The following is a 25,612-nucleotide window of genomic DNA, read 5'->3' as shown; positions in this document are numbered from 1 at the left end:
TTTCAATTATTAGTGGATCTAAGCTGTTCAACTGCTTTCGTCTCTGATCCATATTACCGATTTAGAACCAAATCCTCAGCTGGTCCTGCTCACGGTCGCATTTACTTAGGGTTGAAGAGTTCAAATCCACATCTTCCCAACCCAATATGCATCTATTCATTTCCATGCAGAGTTTCACATCAACCTCCTGGAGCTTCGAGCCATACCTTTTATGCCTTAAAATACTGCCTCTGCAACAAACCTTTGTGCATACAGACAGACAGCATAGTGGCAATGTGGTATTCCAACACACAAGCACGCACAACCTCTTAGCTGCTCTGCTAGGAAGCTGCGCAGCTCTAGCTTTGGCCCTTGCACACTCCATGCATCCCCGGACCACTTATCTAACAGACTTACTGAAAGCTCTAGCAGACCTTCTCCGTCGAAGTTTCCATCCTCTCGAATGGTCTCTGACTACATGTGTAGCGAGTAAAATCTTCTAGCGCTGAGGTCAACCGACCTTGCCCTCTGTGTCCGAATCGAACCATGTGTTGAACAGATTCTACTCCCTACACATGTCTCGGAATGTGTTCCCATGGACACCTTTGCTCGTTCTGCAACAAAGGCCTCTTATATGTGTCTCTTTTGACGCCTCTCATAGCCAGGACTCTTATGCTGCACCAGGATGGGGTTCACTGTTTCTCAGAACCACATCCTGACCACGACAAGTATGCTTTCCCATACTTCTCAATCTATCACACCAGTAACCATTTCGCCTTCTCACAGGTCAGTCTCATATCACGGACTCACTGATGTTCTCAGGTACTGGTAGCGTCACAACAGTCTTCCACACATAAATCTTACCATTTGAAATGGCATGATTTACCACATGGCGCATACAAAAGGGTATTACCCTCTTTTTTTCTACACCACTCTTTTTCTCTTACGCCCTCGGATTCTGCTCCCCAGACATCCTCCACATGGATACACCTCTGTTCCAATTTGGCGTAACACTTGGGAGTGGGGATACCCGATTAACGGTTCAACCCTTCTGAATCAGCTTACAATGGGTCATCCACTGATTAAGCCGTCTCTATTTTCACTGGTTACGGAATGAGGCCTACATTTAGTGCTTACAAGACTCCTACGTTCCCCGTTCGAGCCTTTATATTCCTATCGCTTAACAGTCTGGCATGGGAATTTCTTTCCCTCGTAGTCATCACTCTGCCAACAGGCTCAGTGAGTTACCCGCCTTGTTACCTACTCACCCGACCCTGCGTTCCTCCGTGACCGAGTGCTCCTACGTACTCAACCTCATATCCTTCTTAAGGTAGACGCAGCATCTCACCTTACTCAGAATATACTCTGCCCACTTTTTCCCAACAACTCTCTCTCACCAGGGCGAGAGGGTTTTCCACTCCTTGGACTGTAAGAGTGCACTTGCATTCTATCTAGACCGCACTGCACTCCAGAGGAATTACACCTAACTCTTTCCTTCTTTGGCAAAAGACTAGCTGCGAGTTCCAGTGGGCAAACAGGCCTTTTCCTCCTGCTTGGCGGACAGTATCTCCTTTGGCTACCAGCAAGCAGGCATTCCGCTACAAGACCATGTGAAAGCACACTCTGTTAGGGCCGTGGAAACCTCAGTGGCTCACCTTCGGTTGGTGCCACTTGTTGATATTTGCAAGGCCGCGACCTGGAGCGCTCTCCATACCTTCGCAGCCCATTATTGCATAGATAAGGCTGGCCAGAAAGCTTCCATTTCTGGCCAGTCTGTTTTACGCAACTTGTTTCTGTTTAACTACCCAACATCCATCCATCCTTCAGGGTTTCAGGACGCCCTCCTTACCAAATTCCACCCCTATTGTTGTGCCTGTTGCACGTCTCTGGGTGCATTTGGTGCATTGCTCGGGCATCCTCAGCTCGGTACTCACCCATATGTGAGGATTACCATCCTGCTTGTCCTGTGAGAAAGCAGAGTTGCTTGCCTATAACAGGTGTTCTCACTGGACAGCAGGATGTTAGTCCTCACGAAACCCACCCGCCACCCCGCGGAGTTGGGTCTACATACGTTTTATTATTTTATTTTTCGCTTGCACATTTTGCTATACACGAGACTGAAGGGAGACACCTGTGGGCACAGAGATAATGGTAGGCTGAGCATGCTCGGTGTGCCAGTGTTAGTCAAAGCTTCTAGAAACTTTGACAGAAAAGTTTTCCGTGACAGGGCTCCGTCCACTGACGTCACCCATATGTGAGGACTAACATCCTGCTGTCCTGTGACTATCTCCCCCCCCCCCCCCCCCCCCCCCCCCCAGATGACTTGCTCTTATTTAGCTACCTTCTCAGCTTTAGGGCAACCTGTAAGCCTTTTTCTTTCTTTTTGCCTGTGGCTGTTACAGGGCCTTTTGCCCTCCTAACTTCCAATTGTCTAAAATGAGGATTTTTACTTTTCAGTAATCCAGATTACTCCTTGCAACCTAATCATATATAATTATATTTGAATGAAAAGGGTGGAGGTTTTGCAATAGAGAAACCTGAGTTTAACCTTTTTGGCTGCACTTTGAGGTAACTATGTAGCAGTGCAGAGAAATGACGACAGAGCAGATGAGTGAATTGAAGTTCATTGATTAAAGATGAGACATGTCTCTATCTGAACTGGAGTTATTTTTAAAACATAAGTGCATCATTTTAAAGACAAAACACTCATTTCCTTGATGTAATACAATTTTCGGCAGCATTTATCTTGTAGTTCAATGGATATATATGCTTTGTATTTTTTATTTTTGTAAATTTTTGTATTATAGGAAAAAACAATTGCTAATTTAAGAATAACTTTATCAGACCTGGAATCTTCTGTCGAGTAAGTAATAACTAAAGTCACATTATGGTAATTTCCTTATCTGAGTATGTAATATGTTGCTAAATACCACTACTGGCAGCCAGTCAGTAGTTACTTGACCAAATATCAAATGTAGTCTGTGATATAAGCTCACACACATGCAGATTTTTCTTGCTTATATAAAGTCTAAAATGGTTTATTTGTTCTGAACTTTAACACTGTTCTGGTCAGTGTAACTCCTTTGTGTCAAGAATTACAGCCATAGTATTGGACCGATACAGTAAAAGTCGCGGGAGAGCGGGCGGGCGAGCGAGCGCACAGGCCACTCTCCTGTGCGTGCGATTTAGTATCTGCCCGCATGCAAATGAGGGCCTGCGGTAAAAAGAGGCGCTAGGGACACTAGCGCATCCCTAGTGCCTCTTTTTTGACAGGAGCGGCAGCTGTCAGCGAGTTTGACAGCCGACGCTCAATTTTGCCATTCTCAAACTCGCTGACAGCTACGGGTTGGGAAACCGGATGCCGGCAAAATTGAGCGTCCGGTTTTCAAGCCGCGGACCGATTTAAAATTTTTTTTTTTTAAATTTTTAATTATTAACTTTTGGTTCCTCCGACTTAATAGCACCTTTGGGTAGATGCTAATTTCTGAAAGTAAAATGTGCAGGAATAAGTAACAGGGCCATCAACGTGCATTTGCATGTTGCGGGCGCTATTAGTTTTGGGGGGGTTGGATGCGGGTTTTCGACGCGCTATTACCCCTTACTGAATAAGGGGTAAAGCTAGTGCGACGAAAACGCGCGTCCAAACGCGGGTTAACAGTGCATCAAATGCACTAATTGAGATATAATAGTGTCAATAGAAATGCGTCTATATTAATACATAATACTATCTCTAACAACTAACCTCACGATAATCTGCAAACATAACTGACCACACTTAACTGGCAAAATAATTTGAACAGCAAATAGATCCAAAAGATCTAAACAGATATCAAGACACCAACACACATACTGGCTAGAAAACCCATACAACAGGGATTTACCCCTAGAGTCAAAAACCAAAATAGTATCATTGACCAAGATCAGGTTCCCAGTCATTTACTGCCAATAGGCATCAGGTTCCTATCAGACTCCCTTATAACTTACAACTTTGGGTAATAGTGAACATTTTGCTTTCTATTCATGGACTTACCGGTTTAGAAAAAGGTATGTTCCTGAACATACCCACATCAGTCCAGACAAGTGGATTTTATTCATTCCTACCAGCAGATGGTGGCAGAGGACAAAACTTTGGTCACTGCTACATATCTGAGTGTGCCATCTGCAGTCCCTCAGTATTTATCTGCCTCCAGCAGGTGGTAGAGGTGTTTACCTGCAGTCTTGACTGATCTTCGGTTTTGAAGTTTTTTTTCTGCTCCCCAAGGTGTCAGGTTCCTCTCGAGGGCCACCCCTGGCTGGTTTTAGCCTGCAACACCGGGACCAAGTCTCCCCTTCGATCCTTGGGACTCAGGGAAGTATTCCCCTCTGGGGGCTCTTATACTAGCTCCTTGAGTGTTTGGCTGCTAGGGGCTTCTTTTTTTTTTTTAAGAGAAGCAGCAGCGGCTCAGGCCATGTGTCTGAGCTGCCTAACAGCCTTCTTGGCAGGATCGGGGGTCGTCCCGGGAGGACTTGGGCTTGGGAGGGGGGAGAAGCAGCTCTGCAGCAGTGGGAGAGTGCCTCCAGGCGGGGGAAATTGCCTCTCCATTGCTCTCTTCAGTGCTGACCGCACACGCATTTTCCTGCAGCGTCAGCACTTTTTTCTTTCGCGCTGGTTAGAACTTGTGCGGCAGTGTGCTCCTCTTTCCTGCTTCGGCAGCCACATAACACCTCCCCCCATAATTTTAGTGCACGGCATTCCTTTTACAGGCCCGATGACTGGCAAACTGCTGGTGGAGGCCTGTTGGGCCTGCGGAGTGTGGTCCGCTTATCTCAATCCCCTCTCCCTTTGCACAGAGTGTGCAGGGGGGGGGGGGGAGAGTATGCTTCTGCCAGACCTGCAAAATCACGGAGATCCTCAAGTTTGGCGGTGAAGGGGGGAGGGCCTCGGACAGGCGTCCCTTCCTCGGGAGAGGGGGACCTGGATAAGGGGGTTTTACCTCAGGGCTCCAGGGATTCCCCTCCTTCTCTGTACCCCGTGGTGCAGCAGTGTGCGGAGGCACAGTCTGAGTCAGGGCCCGAAAGTTCAGAGGGACCTAGGGGGTTTTCTCCCGAATTTGTCCTCATGCTTCATGAGGCTTTCCTGGCTAGGGAAGCTGAGAAGAGGGTGTTCTAAGGACAGCCTGGCCAACATTGCCAAGAGGCCAAGGGGGTCCCCAGCAAGGTCCGCGACTTTGTGGGAGCAGCCTCTGGTGGCCTGCCCAGCACGCCTGGCTGCAGATGATCAGATTCAGATGATGATCAGGTTCAGATGATCTTCAGGCTGAGGGGGGCTTGTCTCTAGCGGCGGATCTGAATGTGAACCTGGATGGGGGGGGGGGCACCCTCTGGACCCGGATGATCCTAAGGATGATCTAGGGGTCTTTGAGGGGCCCGAAGCGGAGGTTGACAACCTAAGGGTGGTACGCCTGTTCAAAAGTGAAGAGTTGCGCCCTCTTATTCCCCAGGTGCTGGAGAAATTGGGGGTTAAGCTATCCCTGGAGGAGTCAGATAATGAGGGGGTTAATCTGGTGTTGGATGGTCTGCGGAGACCTGCTAGCACCTTCCCCATTCCGAAGAAGATCCAGAAGCTGATCAGCCAGGAATGGGATTCACCGGACTCTGGTTTGAAGGTGAGGAGAGCGATGGTGAAGCTGCAGGATCATTTGGAAGCCCTTAAAATCTCAAAGGTGGATGCCGCCATGCCGTGGTCACTAGAAAGACTACCATTCCGGACGCTGGAGCGGTTGCTTTGAAGGACGTTCAGGATCGTAAGCTGGAAGAATAGCTTAAGCGGGCTTTTGAGGTGTCTGCTTTGGGGCTCCAAGCTGTGGTCTGTGCTAGTTTGATGCAACACGCCTGTTTGGGTTGGATGCAGAAGCCCCAGGAAAAGGCTTCCTCTGGGACGCTGTCTCCACTTCAGGCAGCCTGCCTTGAAGCAGGGGTTGCATAAGAGGCAGGTGCCTTATATGATCTTGTGCGCACCATGGCACGAAGTATAGTTTCGGTGGTGGCACCCAGACAGCTATTGTGGTTGCGCAATTGGTCAGCGGATCGTTCGTCCAAGTCGCAGTTGTGTAACCTTCCCTTTAAAGGCAAGCTTCTGCTCGGGGATGACCTCGACCAGCTCATGAAGGCTTTGGGGGAGACCAAAGGTAACAGACTGCCGGAGGTTAAGAAGTCGCCGCGAAAGCCTTTCTCCTCTCGTCCCCGGTTCCGGGAAGCATGGCGTTTCCCTTCTGGCAGACCGGCTGGATCCTCGACAAGGCGCCAGCCCTTGAGTAGGCAGCAGTCCATTCGAGATTCTGGAAAGTCTTCTAGAGGCGGGTTCGCCCCTGGTGTGGGTGGCATCAAATCTTCCCAATGAAGTCAAGCCGGTCCACTCCTTGCCCTTGGCAATAGGTGGCAGGTTGTTTTCGGGGTTTTTTTTTTGTGTTGGTTTTTTTTTTACAAGGAGTGGACCAAGCTCACCTCTGACCAGTGGGTACTACAGATCATCAGGGAGGGTTATGCCTTAGTTTTCTCAGCCTCTCAATTCGGTATTTCTGGAGTCATGCTGTCTTTCCCAAAGCGAGCGGGGGACCATCGAGGAGACCCTCCAAAGGTGGTTATGTTTGGAAGCTGTGATCCCTGTCCCAGTTTTTGGAGCAGGGGAAGTATTCCACACAAATGTGGAAAAGCTCCATGCAACAAATAGCACAAATAGAACTCTTAAGACAAAACTCCATTTCATACCCAAAAACTCGAATTGTCTTACGCAGTTATTTTCGGTTGTGGGGAAAATATCTTACTCTCCTATAAAAAGCTATTTTGCTCTGGTTCAAACAGACTAGGACATCAGGGTGCGTGCTGAATGAGTGTTGTGTGTGGGTGGTTTGTGTCTGTAGGGAGGGGAGGGATGGGTGGGGGAAGGGGTTTCTATAATAAAGCAAAATGGATTTCAGGGAATGCATCATGCTAAAGCCTGATATATTGACACTATCGTCTGCATTCTATATCATGTGTTACTCAGTTGGTTGTTTATTATGCTTATGCTTGTCATTCCTCTGTTTCCAATAAAATATATATTAAAAAAAAAAAAACAAAGCTGTGTTTTTTTATGCAGTTTGTTTTTTCTTGCAGTTGCATTTTTTCACTGCATTTGACTTCAGAGCTATTTTCTTCTTTCTCATTTCAGTTGCATATCTGCCTTAGTATTATTTATTTATTACTAGCTGTACCCGGCCACGCGTTGCTGTGGCTCAGTCTGGTTTAATGGAAAAGAAAGAAAAGAGCGCACGTTTCTAATATGTTTAATTTCACAATGCGCATTTGCTCTGCTCCGGCCGTCCCAACTCCCTCCCCCCCCTTCCCCAGCGGTGGACGGACTGGCTCGGCGACTCTTCTACCCTTTCCTCCTCCTGTGTGTAACTGTCCAGCAGTCCCTCCTCCCTCCCCCCTTCCCCAGCGGCAGAGGAACGGGCTGAGCCATTTCTCGGAGCATGGACTCATCTGCCCTTTCCTCCTCCCCTCTGTGACACCCAGCACGTAGCGCAGAGCTCTATGGTCCGCACATGCGCGGTAGAGCTGCTCTCTATTGCGTATTTGCGGTCTGTCGGTCAGAGCCCATTTATATTGTAGACAAGCCGTTAAGCCCGTTAAAACGGGCTACATCCCTCTGTCTCTCACCTCCCCCTCTTTCTCTCTCCCCTCACTCTTCACCACCCCCTCCCTCACCCACTCCTCCCCACCCTCCCTCTCCTATCACTCAGTCCCTCCCTCCCACTCAGTCTCACTCACTCCCCTCCCCCCTCTCTCCCTCCCTCTCACTCACTCAGTCCCACTCACTCTCACTCAGTCCCCACTCCCCTCCGTCCTCTCCCTCAGTCCCACTCCCTCCCTCAGTCCCTCCCCCTCACTCAATCCCTCCCTCCCACTCAGTCACTCCCTCCCCCCCTCCCTCTCACTCACTCAGTCCCACTCACTCTCCCTCAGTCCCACTCCCTCCCTCTCTCTCCCAGTCCCACTCCCTCCCTCAGTCCCCCCTCTCCCTCTCACTCAGTCCCACTCCCTCCCTCTCACTCAGTCCCTCCCCCTCACTCAATCCCTCCCTCTCACTCAGTCACTCCCTCCCACTCTCTCTCTCCGTCCCTCCCTCCCACTCAGTCTGTCCCTCCCTCTCTCTCTCTTCTCCCTCCCTCGCTACCGCCCACTACCGCCGTCGCCGCTACCGCCGTCGCTCGCTACCGCCATCGCCGCCCGCTGCCGGTACCGCCGCTGCTGCCACTGGACGCCGCCATTTTTTTTTCTTTCTGAAGCTGCCTCAGAGCGACGTGCTCGCCCGCACATGCGCGGTAGAGCTGGTCTCTACTGCGCATTTGCGGGCCGTCGGTCACAGGCCATTTATAAGGTAGATAGCGTGTGTTGCTTTTACGTCCAACAGATGGCGCTGTTTTTCCAAAAAAGCATGTTTTTACCTGTCACAGGTGTGACATCTATATAATATAGGTATATAAAAACACGCGCGTATTCGAATGCAACGTGTCAAAATTTCAAAGCAATCAGTGAAAAACTTTCGGAGATTTAAGATTTTGAACAAACGAACATTTACATTTTTATTTATATAGATTTCTCCTAGGTTAAATTTTAGGGGTTTCAATATTTTATCAAGTTTGCTTTTTTTCCTCATTTCTGCTTGCAGAAGTTCTCTTATGCCATGAATTCTGAGAAGCATCTGTTCATGGATCTCTCTTTATTTTTGGGAAGATTTTCCTTTGATATGGCAATGTGATTTTATTGAGTGAAAGCAGAAAAGTTCAGTTGCTTCCATTGTTCAGAGTGTGAGGTTAAGATCTACTATAAATGCCTGGATGAGGTTTATGATGTGTCCCATTGCAATATCTACTTAAGAATATCTTATCTTGAAGATTTGAATAAAAAGTCTAGATCCTCAGAGCTAGCATTGAAGCCCAAAGACAATGGAGCCATAACTGCTGGAAGTGAGCAGTTGTCAAAGGAAGCATCATCTTCGCACTGAAGACTAACAGTAGGCCAAAGATTGCAATGGATCTCAATCTCTTAGCATGCAAGGCTATACCTAGACTGGCACCTCCCAATCTGGGGCCACCATAGGGATATGAAATAATGAGGAAGCAACAAGGATTCACAAGGTTTATTGATGAAGCTTTCACTCTTACTTGCTATATTAGCTGTGAGGCTGGCTATGTAGTTCTAAAAAGAAAATATAAATTCCTTCAAAGTCTGGTTTTATCCAAAGTTCAGTGGTTCCAGTGGCTAGCCAAGTGCTTAGTAAGGTATGTCTTTGATGTCATGGTCCCTATCTCCAAAGTCCTCTGATCTGAAGATCTTGTGTGCGATTTGTCATCCAATCTCCTAAGTTTTGAACTCTATAGTTTATACCAGTGGTTCTCAACCTTTTTTTCTATCGGGACACACTTGAGAGATAATGCTCACATGCATGACACACTGAACACATAACCAGCATGGGACTTAATATAAACATATGATCTGCATCCACAGGAGTCCCACATTTGGGTGCAGAGCTGAACTAAGATAGTTCCCTGTACAACTCACCATACAAAAAAGATATTCTGATCCCGGTGTCATCTTAATAACAGCATCACAAACTCCCTCTACCACTAGGTGCATTGTAAAATAATACAAACAAACCCCACGCTGTACATGTCCTATCAAACCTGCCATACCTCAGCAGCACTAGCTCCAAGAAATGAAACCGCAATAGCCCTATCCATGAAAAGGTAGAAGTTCACCACCAGTGCAATACCATATTGAGAAAATACAACAAATAAGACTGATACAAACCTCTAGTAAAATACCTCATCTCAGTCACATACACACAGAACACAGACAGATCTGCCTTCACCAAATATAGAATAAAAGACCACAAATTACAAAGATGGAAACAAAACCTGGATTGGAAACCCCAAGATCACCATCTGCATGCAGTGCAAAACTGGAGACTAGAAACAAAAATATATTTCCTCCTATACTAAGCAAAGTTCAAAGAGAGAAGAAATGCATATTCTCAAAACTGACATATGGCCCTTGTTTTCAGTCACTCCCTTCCATGCCCCCATCACCCTTCACGTCTCCCAACTACTCAATCATCAAACATGCTCATATTCCTGACCCCACATCCTTAATATCCCAACATTCCCACATCTTCTTCCCCGGGCTCCCTTTCTGCCCTTCCCTACCAGAATACCTCTGACCACCTCTTTCCTATCCCTTCCTGCTCAACATTCCCCACTCCGTACTCCCCTTTCCCCCAACCCAGCCGCTCCACACCTCCATCTCTCCCTTCTCTTCCCTGCCCAGCAGCCCCCAACCCCTCCCTCCTCCGCCTCTCATTACCCAGCAACCCCAACCTCCTTTCCCCCACCCCTATCTTCCTATCTCCTCATGCCTTCCTGTCCAGCAGACTCTTGAACTCCTATCTTTCCATGCTTTTCTGCCCAGTACAACTACCCTTCCTCCTGGCTCTCAGCCAGTAGAAAAGACTTGTACAATCCATAGTTTCCCTCCCTCTTTATCAGCAGCAGATGAGGGCAAGAAGCATGAGGAGAGAAAGATGAGGCAGCAGACCTACAGAGCACGTACCTTTCTCCTAGGACAAGCAGGATGGTAGTCCTCACATGTGGGTGACATCTGATGGAGCCCGGCATAGAAAATGTTTGTCAGTTTCTAGAAACTTTGACTGGCAGACTGAGCATGCCCAGCCTGCTGCTATCCACGCATCCTCGCAAGGTCCCCCTTCAGTCTCTTCTTTTCCATGGTGCACTAGCCTCGCAGTGGTGGAGCTCCCACTCCTTGAAATTGTTTTCACTTTTTCGGGTGTTTTTTCTGCATCTGGCCTGCCTTCGTGATTGGTATCCCTCTGTTTTGGTAGGTACCCCTTGTTTTCGGTCTTTTGTCGTCCTTCACAGTCTATTCCCGACTCTTGCACCATGATGCCGTTGGTCATTGACTGTGCACTGGCCTCTCTTTTCAATGGTGTCGTCAGGTTTTCGATGGTGCCCCAGTGCCCGTGGACCATGTCCATCACGGATCCGCACAAGGTATATATCCTCTGCCTGGGGGCCTCGCACGACGTCAGAGGATGTCGTTTGTGTGACCAAATGACACCCAAAGGGTGTCGCGTGTTCCTGATAAAATGGAGAAGCTCTTTGGGTCTCCAAAACCTTCCACTCAGACTTCAGTGTCCTCGACACCCAAGGACCTTGGGGAAACCATCTCCATCCCTTCCCCTGGCAGTCCCTCTATCCAGTACTCCTGAGGATCTGGGAGAGGAGGATCGATCCTTGGTGGTCTCTCCCCTCCCACAGACATCGGGGTTATCATCCTCTGCACCTGGAAAAGACTGGGCTGTGTGCCAGAAGTCCAGGAAGCATCGACACCGCTCACAGTCTCGCCATGGTTATGGTTCCAGAGTGGCATCAGCGGCTGCTGAGCTGCCATCGAAGCGGCTCCAGCCACCAGAGGCCCCTAGCCTGAAGTGTTCCCTACTGGCTACTGTGCAGGGGGCTGTGCCACCTCGTGGATCAGAGGATGTGCCGACAAAGCCTTGTCCCCCTCCATCAGTCCTGACCACCCAGGACTTCCAGGAGGAGCTGGACCGCAGGGTGCAATCGGCAGTGCTCAAAGCACTCCAGAACATTGAGCTGCCAGTGCCACCAGCCTCCATACTGGTGCCCGAGCCTCTGCCATCGATACTCGCACCCCTGTTGGAGCATCTGGACGTCCTTCTTGGTGCCCTACCAACACAACCGGTGCCTGAGAGGCCTTCGATGCCTCCTCAGTCACCAACGCCCTCCACCGGAGTGATCCCAATTTTTGTGTCCTCCAAGGAGGATGAGGCCTCGGGGATCAGGCACCCTTGCGTGTGGTTTCCCGGGCTGCCACCAATTTCTCCCTGGTGTACTGTGGCCAATGTCCCCCTCGATGCCAGGGGTTCCATCGGTGCCCCCACAGTCTCCAGCGCCCTTGGTGCCCAGCTCCACTGCCCCTCACGGCCCCCGCCCTCGGAGCCCTGGTCCCAGCAAATAGGAGGGTCCTTATTACCCGTGGGGCGAGCAACTCCCACTCCAGGGCCTTGCAAGCACTAGCCCTGATGGTTCAGACCTTGCAGACGTTGGGATTTGTCATCAGCTTCCCCAAGTCTCATCTCTGTCTGTCTCCACAGCTAGACTTCATAGGCGCCAGGCTGGACACGGCACAGGCAAAGACCTTCTTGCCCAAGGATCGGGCGGTCGCCTTCTCCTCGCTGGCTACCCTTGTTCGCAATACCAAGAGGGTGCCAGCCCACCTTCTGTTCCGTTTGCTGGGCTATATGGCGGCCTCCGTCCATGTGACCTCTTTGCCCACCTCCACATGAGGAACCCTCAGTGGGCCTTGCAGTCCCAGTGGCAGCAAGCATCCCCGAATCTAGTGGCTATGCCTATGGTCACGGACCACCTCCACTCCTCCCTAGCATGGTGGGAACCCTCCCCAATCTGAAGCGTAGGCTCCCTTTTTAACCCGTGCCGCCTCAGATGACCCATAAGAACATGCCATACTGAGTCAGACCAAGGGTTCATCAAGTCCAGCATCCTGTCTTCGTCTTTGATGTCCTCATCCTCTGACCACTGTCCGCCCTGTCGTAGTTGCTGCTCCGTGCGGCAGGTCCGAAAGGGCTTGGAGTAGTCAGAGGGCCACTCATGAGACCAACATTGCATTGTTTGGGTCTCTTTCTGCTGCGTACAGGTGTGGCTGTGGTTGAGGTCATCGCTCTCCATCTTCAACCCATGCTGGGGCACCCCTCACCTGCCTCTGTGCTTGCTGGAGTTTCTCTGCGGCTGTATTGGGGCCCAGGGGCACACGAAAACATCAGAGATGGAACCGCTACCCGCATTCCACAACACTGGGCACTTAGAAGGCTGCTTAAGCCCAGCCCTTTACATTTTCTGTTCAAAAAAAAAGTAAGAAACGGGTAACAAAAATTTAAACTTGCCAGAGTGAGAGAGAAACGCTGAAAGCTGTACACACAAAATCTTTATACAGCACTAGCACATTATATGTATGTACGTCATGGTTTGTTTACTACACCCTTAATTGAATGTATAAACTAACAGTCTTTATTGTAGTCACAGGTCAGATTAAACAACACTGAACATATAGCCTTTATTATGAAACTGTTACCGAGCTTATAAGACACCTCCACTACTAATAGGAACAGATACATGTACAATTTACTATATGTGCCTCTATGTAAACCGTTGTGACGGTAATTTACTGAACGAAGGTATAGAAAAGATTTTAAATAAATAAATGGTATGGACAGGACTGCTGTTAATGTGTATTCAATCACAAGGAATGTCAGTACTTGGGTGACTGTTGTCTGTGAGGATCATTTAGTAATTAGCCACTCTGATACAGAAGTAGCAAATCTTACGTGTCAAATAAGATTTTAAAAAGTGCTGGGGTGGAACTAGCTTTCACAGTACATGTGGGCACTAGTCACATACAAAATTGTAGGCGAAGCAGGCAACTCTGGAATCTAAATGCATAGATGAGACAATGATGCAGTAAAGAGGACTTATGATTGGAGGGCGCACAAACTTTAGACCAAGGGTCCATATTTTCCTTGACTCAATACATTTTTAAGTTGTTCCGGTGCAAGAAATACAAAATTATCTCCCCTGAACTTGACCAGACATTTGCACGGGTATCTTAAGAAAAAAGATGCCCCTAAAGCAGGGATGGGCAATTCCAGTCCTCGAGGGCCGCAAACCGGTCGGGTTTTCAGGATATCCCTAATGAATATGCACGAGAGAGGTTTGCATACACTCTGCCTCAGTCATATGTAAATCTTTTTCATGCATATTCATTAGGGATATCCTGTAAACCTGACCGGTTTGCAGCCCTCGAGGACCGGAATTGCCCACCCTGCCCTAAAGCTAGGGTTTCCTGCCTCGAAGCTAAGAAACCCTTCCTTCTTTCTTGAGTAGTCTTGGAGAAGTCCGTGAAAATTCTCACAGGTTGTCCCATAAATAAAACAGATTTCTTAAAGTACTTTTTCATAACTGCACTCAAGTCACTATCAATTTAAAAAAAAAAAAAATAACCAGTAGCATAGCTCTTTCTGTGGTCTCTTTATTCTTTATTTGGTGAGAATCTGTGTATGTTATGCATGTGTAACTGAGGTCAGGTATTCTGCTAGCGCATAGTTTCTGTGTAGGATTTACAACAATTAAAAAAAAAAAAAAAAAAAAAAGAATAAAGAGACTAGAAAATATATATAGAAATGTGAACTGGAAATCATAAGCAGCCAAACTTTGTATGCAGTACAAACATCAAATACAATCAAGAAATATAAAACATCAACCATATCAATAAAAAGAATATCAAAATCAGCTGATGAATAAATCATTAATAATTAAAAACACATACAAAAATGTTTTAAAATTTACTAAAAACCAATAAAATATTTCAAAACAGCAGACAAATCACCTCCAATAATTAAAACTAATAAATATTTTAAATGTCTCCCACTCTCCATTCCTGGGAACTTTAGATTTCTAGTCATCCTGAAATTGTCACAGATTGAAGGAGGGTGCACAAACTTTAAAAACAGACACAGACACACACACCTACCTACCATGTGACAGGGGCTGACCAATGGCACCGGTAGCCCCTGTGACATAGAAAGAGCAAAGGCTATCGGCGCCATTTTGAATACTGGCAGCCGATGGCCCAAGTGCAGGAGATCGCTCCCGGACCCCTGCTGGACCACCATGGACTTTTGGCAAGTCGTGGGGGGTTGTAGTTAGTTTTTTTTGGGGCGGGGGGTTATATTCGCTCCATAAGATGCACAGACATTTTCCCCTCACTTTTTTTTTTGGGGGGGGGGGGGAGTGCGTCTTATGGAGCAAAATATATTGTAAGTCTGCCTCCCCCTTAGATTGGTGTCTAATGGATGCAATGAGTAGTAAAGGAAATGTATTCTTTTTCCTTGTTTTTTTTTTTTTCCTTTTAGTATTGTTGCTTATTTGATGTATCATGTTTCTGTAGCAAAGAGGATTCTTTGTGAATTATTTTTTGAAATTTCAATAAATAATGGCAGTTAGTGCTGTTTTAATATGGGAGGTTTACTATATTGAAATTGTACTACAGTTTATTCATGGTTTTCTGAGGGCCAAGCCCATGCCCAACAAATATTATAATAGGCCTAGGAATAGGCCTATAATAGGAATAATACCAATTCCAAGTGTCCCTTTTACTTTTTTCTGCAGGGTTTTCTGGTTGACACCACAGCAGTACATGTAAATAAAATATACATGTTGTAAGTGATTTTTATCTCAGAAGACTACATTGAATGTTCTTTTTTGTGTAAAATTATAAATGCATAATTTTAATTATGAGTGTGGGGAAGGTGTGATCCAGGATGGGGGGCAACAGGCTGCAAGTTTTTGCCTCTGGCACCTAATATCCTTGTATTGGCCCTGGCTGCTATTGTGATCCAAAGGCCCCAAGGTGGGGGTTCCAAGCAAGTGGATTAACTTGCTTCTGCAGGCTTATCAAACATTGATTCGGCTTGCCCAGAAGCTTAACCTGGGCTGCCAAACATGCAGCCAGCTTGGTGGGGTCCATATTGGTCAGAGCTTGATGTGATTGGCAGTTCATTCCTGTGGTTGTCTGGGTTGCCACAAGAATGAGCTGCCTAACATTTAGAGAGGTGAAACCCAGTCTAATAGTGAAAATCAGGAAAGCTGGATGAACCTTTCCAAAATTTACTTTGCTTTGTTTTTGCAAAAATTGTAATAAAATACTTTATCACAAATTTTGGATTCTTTATAGGTAGTCCTCATATTATAGACACTTACCTTTAGTAGTGCTTCCCAAATTCTTTTGAGTAAAAGCAAAGGTACTTTGCAGATTTTGCCTTAGGTGAGCAACATATTCAAATACAGTTGCTTCACTAGCTACGTTAACGTCATGCATCTTGTAAAGAAGATATATAGGTAATCAGTAGCCTTTACTGAGCTCTGAGAGCTGGGTCCTTGTGTGCGCCAGATGTCACTCACACGTAATTGCCAATTTATGCCTGCTTGTAGGCTGAGAAACTCAGTCATTGAGGTCTATCAATGAAAGATTCCAATCAAGGTTCATATTTCACTGGACAGATAATCAAGCAAATGGAGATGGTATTAGGAGTGAAAAGTAGATTAGGGCAAGTTGAGAGTTAAGAAAACAATTAGCATGCCAAAGAAACATGTATCCATACCTAAGGTAAGGGTTGGGATATTAAATTGCCATTAGTACTAATGGTAATAAAATACTACTCTGTCATTCTACAGGAGTATCACCATTTCTACAGGAGTATCACAACTCCCAGTAAAATCGGATTCAAAGCTGGAAATAGGCCTCTTCAAAACAACCCAACTCCAAATCCTCTTAGTTTACGCCCCTCCTCGACTCAGACGCCTTCCTCATAATAGAATTAATTGCAAAACACATTAACCTGGACTCCTCCCGCCTTGATCCTGGGAGATTTCAACATGCATGTCAACAACACCACACTCACAACCAACTGTGAAGCCTTACTCTCTACTCTTACAGCCATGGGCTTCCAACAGATTATAAATAAGCCCACCCACAAAGCAGGACACACCCTGGACCTCATTTTCACGAACTCCGGCATCACGCACTCATCCACCCCGGTTTGCACTCCTGTCCCCTGGTCGGATCACTCACTAATCACCGCTTCTTTTTCAATAACAGAAACCCGTAATCTTCACCCCCCTCAATCCCTGTTCACCTACAGAAGAGCTTGCTCTTCTGATGACCTCAGCTTCCACCTGGTTAAAGAACTCACACACTTAAACCTTTCAGATCCCAACTCAGCCTTAGCATCCTGGAGCAATATCACAGAGGAAATAGCAAATAAATTATGTCCTCTTTCAACAAAAACACTCAACCCAAACTCCCCAAAGAGACAACCATGGTTCACCAATGACTTACGGAAACTCAAACAAATCCTCAGAAGAAAAGAAAACTTATGGCGCAAAACCCCTTGCCCCAGCACACTCTCCACCTACAAATCTGCCCTCCACCACTACAGGAACTCTACCCTAAAGGCAAAAAGAGATTTCTACGCTCACAAGATCCATGACCTTACCTTTGACGCAAGAGCCCTCTTCTCCTACGTTTCAGAACTAACACAACCTAACACCCCATCTATCCCCAATGAACATGCACAATACAAAGCCGACGAACTAGCCCTATTTTTCCAAAGTAAAATCACCAATCTCCTAACCCTCTTGCCACCTAGTCCCACCCCTCTGACTAGCTCCTACCAACTACTCAACAAAAGAATCTCACTGGATGCGTTCGAACCTACCACCGCCTTAGAGATCCAATCCCTGTTAAATAAAATGAAACCGTCCTCCCATCCCTTCGACCTAATACCGTCAAAACTACTTCTGCTAATACCAGAAACTATCTCCAAACCACTAGCGGACATTGTAAATTGTTCCTTAACACAGGGAATCTTCCCCGACGCCCTAAAAACTGCCTCTCTGAAACCACTACTAAAGAAGCCAGACTTGGATCCCAAGAATCCAAACAATTTCCGCCCAATCTCCAACCTACCTTTTGTAGCAAAGATTTTGGAAAAACTGGTCAATTCACAACTCTCTAACTACCTCGAAGATCACGAAATACTACCCCCCACACAATACGGGTTTCTCAAGGCTTTAAGCACTGAAACCCTACTCCTATCGCTAACAGACCACCTCATCATGGGCTTGGTCAAAGGTCAATCTTTCCTACTAATTCTACTGGACCTGTCGGCAGCTTTTGATACTGTCAACCATGCCACCCTCCTCAACAGTCTCTCGGACATCGGAATAACAGGCTCTGCTCACACATGGTTCAAAACATTCCTTAGTAACAGAGGTTGCAAAGTTAAAATCAATAATAATGAATCCCCCCGCTACAATTCCTCACAAGGAGTCTCTCAAGACTCCTCATTATCCCCAACGCTATTCAACATATACCTCCTTCCTCTATGCCAACTGTTAACTAACCTGCAACTAAAACATTTCTTATACGCTGACGACGTTCAAATTCTGATACCCATCAAAGAATCTATCACAAAAACTCTTAAATACTGGGAAAACTGCCTCCTAGAGACCAATGGACTCCTAGCAAACCTAAATCTTATTGTAAACTCGGCCAAAACGGAACTCCTCCTCATCACACCCGAAAACAGCAACTCCCCACAAACTGCTCCAATGAACACCATTGTTACACAAGCAAGAGACCTAGGAGTAGTAATGGACAAACACTTGAATCTAAAAACATTTATCAACAATACAACCAAGAACTGCTTCTACAAGCTGCAGGTAATTAAAAGAATGAAACCACTCCTACACTTTCAGGACTTCAGAATAGTCCTACAATCCGTAATATTCTCTAAGATAGATTATTGCAACTCTATCTTACTAGGCCTCCCGTCCTCTTCCATTAAACCACTTCAGATGCTCCAGAATGCGGCAGCCAGAATCCTGACAAACTCCAGAAGAAGAGACCACATCTCTCCTATTCTAATAAATCTACACTGGCTGCCAATACACTACAGAATCCTACACAAGTCCTTCACCATCATCCATAAATCCATCCACTCCCTAGCCCCTCTCAACCTCCAAATCCCCCTCAGACTACACACATCATCCAGACCCATCAGAGAAGCCTACAAAGGATCACTGACTGTTCCCCCAATTAAATCTACACACCATATTACACTCAGAGACTGGGCCTTCACTACAGCGGGCCCCGCTCTTTGGAATACCTTACCACCTGATCTCAGACTTGAACCTTGCCTATTAACATTCAGAAAAAGGCTTAAGACTTGGCTATTTAAACAAGCCTTTCCCGATACTAATATCCAAGGAGAGATCCTACGGCAATCAAGCCCCCCAGAGTCTAATATCCATTAAGAGACCTTACTGCACAATGTAAATAATATCCATAAAGAGACATTACTGCACAATGTAAATAATCTACCTCTGTAAAGATTTATATTTATTCTTGACTATTCTTGTCTTCTTCCTCCCCCAGTTTCAACAACCTTGTTATATTGTAACTTTTTGCTTCCTTTGCACTGGTTAAAAATAGAACAAAGTTATTGCACCCCCCTGTTATTTGTAAACCGGCATGATATGATTGTATCATGAATGCCATTATAGAAAAGCTCTAAATAAATAAATAAATAATTTGAAATTATGATAGGTAAGAAGAACATAAGAACATGCCACAGCTACACTACACAGCTACACAACTGTGTGTAGCTGTGTGTAGCTACACTAACTGCACTAACCACATCCCCTGACAACAAATTCCAGAGTTTAATTGTGGATTGAGTGAAAAAGAACTTTCTCCGATTAGTTTTAAATGTGCCACATGCTAACTTGATGGAATGCCCCCTAGTCCTTCTAATATCTGAAAGAGTAAATAACAGATTCACATTTACCCGTTCTAGACCTCTCATGATTTTAAATACCTCTATCGTATCCCCCCTCAGCCGTCTCTTCTCCAAGCTGAAAAGTCCTAACCTCTTTAGCCTTTCCTCATAGGGGAGCTGTTCCATCCCCTTTATCATTTTGGTCGCCCTTCTCTGTACCTTCTCCATCGCAACTATATCTTTTTTGAGATGCAGCAACCAGAATTGTACACAGTATTCAAGGTGTGCGGTCTCACCATGGTGCAATACAGAGGCATTATGACATTTTCCATTTTATTCACCATTCCCTTTCTAATAATTCCCAACATTCTGTTTGCTTTTTTGACTGCCGCAGCACACTGAACCGACAATTTCAATGTGTTATCCACTATGACGCCTAGATCTCTTTCTTAGGTGGTAGCTCCTAATATGGAATCTAACATTGTGTAACTATAGCAAGAGTTATTTTTCCCTATATGCATCACCTTGCACTTATCCACATTAAATTTCATCTGCCATTTGGATGCCCAATTTTCAAAGTCTCACAAGGTCTTCCTGCAATTTATTCAATCTGCTTGTGATCTAAGTACTCTGAATAATTTTGTATCATCTGCAAATTTGATTACCCCACTCATCTTATTTCTTTCCAGATCATTTATACATATATTGAAAAGTACGGATCCCAATACAGATCCCTGAGGCACTCCACTGCCCACTCCCTTCCACTGAGAAAATTGTCCATTTAATCCTACTCTCTGTTTCCTGTCTTTTAGCCAGTTTCTAATCCATGAAAGGACATCGCCACATATCCCATGACGTTTTACTTTTCCTAGAAGCCTCTCATGAGGAACTTTGTCAAACGCCTTCTGAAAATCCAAATGCACTACATCTACCGGTTCATCCTTATCTACATGTTTATTAACTCCTTCAAAAAAAAATGAAGCAGATTTGTGAGGCAAGACTTGCCTTGGGTAAAGCCATGCTGACTTCATTTCATTAAAAGAAATGATAGCTTGGGCCAAAGTTCCCACATATGCACACTACCTCATGAGCTCCTCAGTCTTTCTTCGTCCAAGCCTTTTATGATTTTTATTTTCAGGCCTTATGCCCCCAGCTACCTTGTTGATGGAATTTTTTTTTCTGCTGTTGTCTGCATCTCCACAAACATAACTTTTAAGGTCTAAAAAAAAAAAAAGACATTGAATCCTAAGGCCAAAAAGACCATGATGAATGATTTTAAGGCCTGCGTCTTTACTGCTGAATGGCAACATCTATTAAAGGTTGGGCCTTTACTGCTGAATGGCAGCATCTATTAAAGGTTGGGCCTTTACTGCTGAATGGCAGCATCTATTAAAGGTTGGGCCTTTACTGCTGAATGGCAGCATCTATTAAAGGTTGGGCCTTTACTGCTGAATGGCAGCATCTATTGAAGCTTGGGCCTTTACTGCTAAAAGGCAGCATCTATTGAAGTTTGGGCCTGAACTGTGACACCTCAAAATGCTGTAGCTGTGGTCACATGTCATCCAAGGCATAGCAGTAATGTGCCTGAAAAGTTGAAGCCCTGAGGAAGGTGCTGGTGTGTAAGATCTTTAAGCCTTGTGTGAGCAGCAGAACTCATTAAGTAGTAAAACAGGTTCCCAGCATAAGAAGTTGAGGTAGGAAGCTTCTCCCTCTCCTGCAGATACAGGAGGACATCTTCCCCCTTCTCTCTCATGGTGCCAGCCTCCAGATCCGCCTCAGGTTAAGTGTTGAGTATAGTGTAAAGATTTATGGCTCCAGAAGAGATGCCAAGAAAAGCAGCACGGGGAACCCTCTTCAGAGGTGTTCCCCTCAGAGCCGAAGAAAAGATCAGTGCTATCGGCACATAGCCTTCCATAATGCAGAGGCGAGACCTAGTTTTATCAGTGCAAGTGCCATCATTCATTGAGCAGAAGATCCCCATGGAACAGAGTCATCTATTCTTCTCAGACCAGGGCCAACCCAGGGATCTGTCCGTGTCATCAATACAGAGATGAAGGGAGCCTTTTGTTCACTCTCCATGGAAGTCCAAAGTGCCATTGGTGGAGCACATTACTTCAGCACGGACGTCTAAGAACAAAAAGAGGAGAGTGTGGTGGAAAAAGACTAACTTTTCCAGATAAGTATCATTTTTGTTTATGTTGTAATAAACACTGATAAATCCCCATGAAAAATCAAATAAAAACTGAAAACAAAAGTCCTTAAGTGTTAGCTGAACTTATGAAACCTCCTTTTGAGTTTCTTATTTGGAACATGGCAATCCTTGTAGCTGTCACTTCACTTCGAAGCGTGAGTGAATTGCAGGCTCTCATTGCCTAGTTGCCATACCTACAATTTTCAAACCAACTGGTTCTGTGTACTTACTCTAAATTCCTTCCAAAGGTGGTGTCTGCATTCCATATAGCTATTGTGCTGCCTACTTTCTTTCCAAAACTACATGCCCACAGAAGGGTAAAGGGTTCTTTGCACCTTGAAATTGTAAGAGAGCTGTAATGCATTATCTGAGAAGGATTCATCATCATCATCATCATCATCATCAAACTACTCAACTGTTTGTATCCTTTGACTCCAGTAGATTGGAAATGGCAGTAGCTAAGCAAACTTTGTCCAGTTGGCCAATGGACTGTATCATTTACTGTTATTAGCTGGCTTGCAGATTATAGACGCTGTCAAACCTCATCAAGTGAGAGCTGTCAACTTTAGTGGCTCATATCAGGGCCACTTCCATTGAAGACATTTGCAAAACTGCTACTTTCTTGGTTGTCTGTACACACCTTTACGTCCTGCTACTGTGTGAACATCATGTCTCAAGGTGACAATAACTTAGGGCAACCAGTTCTATGCAGTCTGTTCTCCCAGTAATCCATTGTGCACTTGATGGGACCGGTTTATCTTTGTGCTTCTGCAATGTAACCCTCAACTTGGGACTCCATAAGCATAATGTCTTAATTTATGCCTGCTTGTCGACAGAGAAATCAAGTTTGCTTACCTGTAAATAAGGCTTTGTATAGACAGGATAGATTAGCCATACTTAATACCCCCCACCCCTGGAAGAGACTGAGGGGCCTCACAAGGTAGCACAAGTGTGTAGAAAATCCCATGCATGCTCAGTAAAGCTCTGAGGTTTTAAGAAGAGTCAGTGTCAGCATTGTTGGATATTGTTACCCATGCATAATGGCTAATTCATCCTGTTATCTACGGAGAGCCCCGTTTACAGATAAGCAAACTTGCTTTTCTTACATGCTACAAATTCTAAAATAAAATAAATTTGACTTGTCGTGACAACAAAATGCCAATTAGATTTGAAAGTATGTTTCAACCAGATTTAAAAATAAAATTGCTAGCCTGACACTGGAGCAAAACTTTTCTAAATCTTCCTATGCCCAGATGCATTTTCAAGTATTTTATAAAAACCTTTGGATTTCAAAGAGCAAAGTGGATGTTTTATGAAAATGCTTATATAGTATAAACTCTTCCATACTCTTGTAGAATCTGCATTCGATTGCATAAAATGTAACGCAAATTTGGAATATAGTAATTAAGCAATATAACATATGGCATGTGGTTAGCAAAAATGTGCTAAAATGTCACAAGCTAGTGTTAATTTATTTTTTTTTTTTTTTTTTGCAAGAGGGTTATACTTTGCAAAGTTTCTGCATATTCTGAAGAACTATAGTACTATAGAGCTATTATAATTTTACCCTTGAAGCTGAGTAAAAATGTGAGCGTGTGAAGAGGAATAGTAAAGATAAGCATAAAAAAAGGAAAACTTCAGTTTGAGGATAACTTTACAAGACCTGCACGTGTGCCCATATACGCAAATATATGGCTGCATTCTGATTTACCCCAGTATTTTGTAATCTGTGCGTTATCATATACGTGCGGGTTTTAAAATATGGGTAAATCTACCCCCAACATGGGCACGCATGTAAAAGATAATGCACAAATAGATATTCAAGTTAGCTAGATAAATTCTGACTAAGTAAAATTGCTGGATTAGTCTTGTCCAGCTATCTTACTTAGCCTGATAAATACTGCTTTTAAGACTTATCCAGTTAACTAGCAGCAACGCCTTTACTTAGATGGATAAGTCATAATTTATCCGTATAAGTGGCATACAACTGCTCTGTGAGTGTATTTTTACTTTGTATTTTAAAAATAATTTGCAGAGAGATTTTACTTGTAGAACTTACATGCAATTATCCTACAAAAGTCTGCTTTTAACGCATGTAAGCTGTACATAATTTTCTGTACTTAGGGCCAGGCACACAAGAACACTTAGACTCAGTAAACGGTATAAAGTAAATTTTATTTGGCATTATAAGTGTTCTTGGGAGATGCTGGATACTGGGTGCCCTTTGTCTTTCAAAACGACCAGCATCTCATTGAATACAGGAAGTGGCCCTTCTTTTATAGTTAAACACATACATAGAAAAAAATGCTTGTCAAAGGATCATTCACCCATTTGAGAGTTTTTCTCCACCTAAACCTGTCTATCCTGAAACCACCCTCCCACCATAAAAGTTCCTTTATCAACATGGCTTTGATGCACTTTGTTTCTTCTGATCTCCTTTTGATCTTCTGTGTTGTGTAAACAGATAGTAGGTCTGTGTTCTGAATAGAGAGTAGGCCTGAATTCTGTTGCTGGTGCCAGGACTTTAATTAAAGCTGTAACCTTAGGGAATCTTCGTTCACCTGGCTCCTGTTAGTAGAGATAGGCATCTGTGAGACACAAGCTTGTATTTTGGTTTCGTGAGAACCAAGCTTAAATATTACCATTGATGCCCACCTGGCCTTTAATTATAGGCTTTGCAGAGCATACAAGTTTCCCAGATCTTCTACATTCTTGAGTCTGAGATGGTCAGAAGTTCACTGTATTTCAACAGTGTCAGTGTGAATCAGTCAGCTGAGGATTCTGGGACTGGCTAAATGAGCCAAAGTTCTGAACCAAAGTTCTGAATTATATCAAAGTCGGCAGATTTTCCAGCATGTGTGAATGAAGGAAATTACCATTTTTTTTTTACCAATGGATCCACCAGTTTGCCAATCGATATGCAGGTCATCAAGACCCTCCTGGTTCTTCAGCCTGAACTGCATCTCCCCCCACCCTCAGACTCCTTAACCACTAAGTATTTCATAATAAAGATGTTTAATATCACTTATGACAGTTAATGAGCAGGTATAAATATACGCAAGTAAGCTGACAGATCTGCACGCATAAGTCTGTTGTAAAATAGCAACGAGTAACTGTAGGCCCACCCTGGAACATCTCTAGACTGGCCCTTTGTTTTACATGAGTATGTTTACACAGGAGCCCTATTTCTATATGTATATTTGAGCTTTATAAAATAGCATATATACGAGTACATGTTATTTATGCATGTATATGCTAATTTTTACGTCTACTCTTTTGAAAATTCGCTTTTGAGTGTAGTTCAGAAAATATTACATTTTGGACACTATGCTACTAACAAAAAACAGTATATCAGTTCCAGTTAAGAAATGAGCAATCAACAGAAATTTACATTTGTATTGTTATAATTGAAATCAAACCTAGTTTGTTGTAAAACTGTATTTGTGCTAAAGAGCCAGTATTCAAATAGTGTGCAATTATTTTTTTCACGTAGATAAGCAGCTGAATTAGCCATGCTGTCTAGGTACGTCTTCTGTGCCACTAGGTGGCGGAGCTCTCTAAGATTAGTAAAGTCTTTCAGCTAGCTGCTCCCTCTTGTATCTTCCCGCGTTTGCCTGAGGCTCCTCCGGCCGTTTTTTTCCCTGCAACTGATCGAACGCAGAGCTCTGTCTTCTCAGACTTTTTCAAGTTTGTGAGGTTAAAAAAAAAACAAAAAAAACCCTTCAAAATCACAGGAAAAGGCTTTAATAACATCATGCCTCAACCAGGATTTAAATTCTGCGCCTGTGGAAAAATTATGTCAGTAACTGATGGACACAAGTCTTGTTACATCTGCCTAGGTCCTGATCATGACCAGGCAAGCTGCGAGGACTGCGGCCATATGTCCCCAAGAGCACAGTGCCAGCGCACTGCCAGAATTCAACAAATAAAAGCAGCACCATTGGGCTCATGCCTCTTCAGAGGCCTCA

At 44.8% G+C, this 25,612-nt stretch overlaps 1 protein-coding gene across 2 annotated transcripts in view; it reads left to right on the top strand.

Moving 5' to 3' along the window:
• CEP135 (centrosomal protein 135) overlaps nt 1-25,612 on the top strand; it is a 435,470-nt gene that overhangs the window by 277,072 nt on the left and 132,786 nt on the right. For both annotated transcript variants that reach the window (XM_029587343.1, XM_029587336.1), the window contains one exon: nt 2,787-2,842. In XM_029587343.1, the coding sequence (XP_029443203.1) occupies nt 2,787-2,842 (56 nt within the window). The remainder of the gene's footprint in view (nt 1-2,786; nt 2,843-25,612) is intronic.

The sequence above is a fragment of the Rhinatrema bivittatum genome, chromosome 1, assembly GCF_901001135.1.
Source record: "Rhinatrema bivittatum chromosome 1, aRhiBiv1.1, whole genome shotgun sequence".
NCBI lineage: Eukaryota > Metazoa > Chordata > Amphibia > Gymnophiona > Rhinatrematidae > Rhinatrema > Rhinatrema bivittatum.
This window is presented reverse-complemented; position numbering and strand designations above follow the sequence as displayed.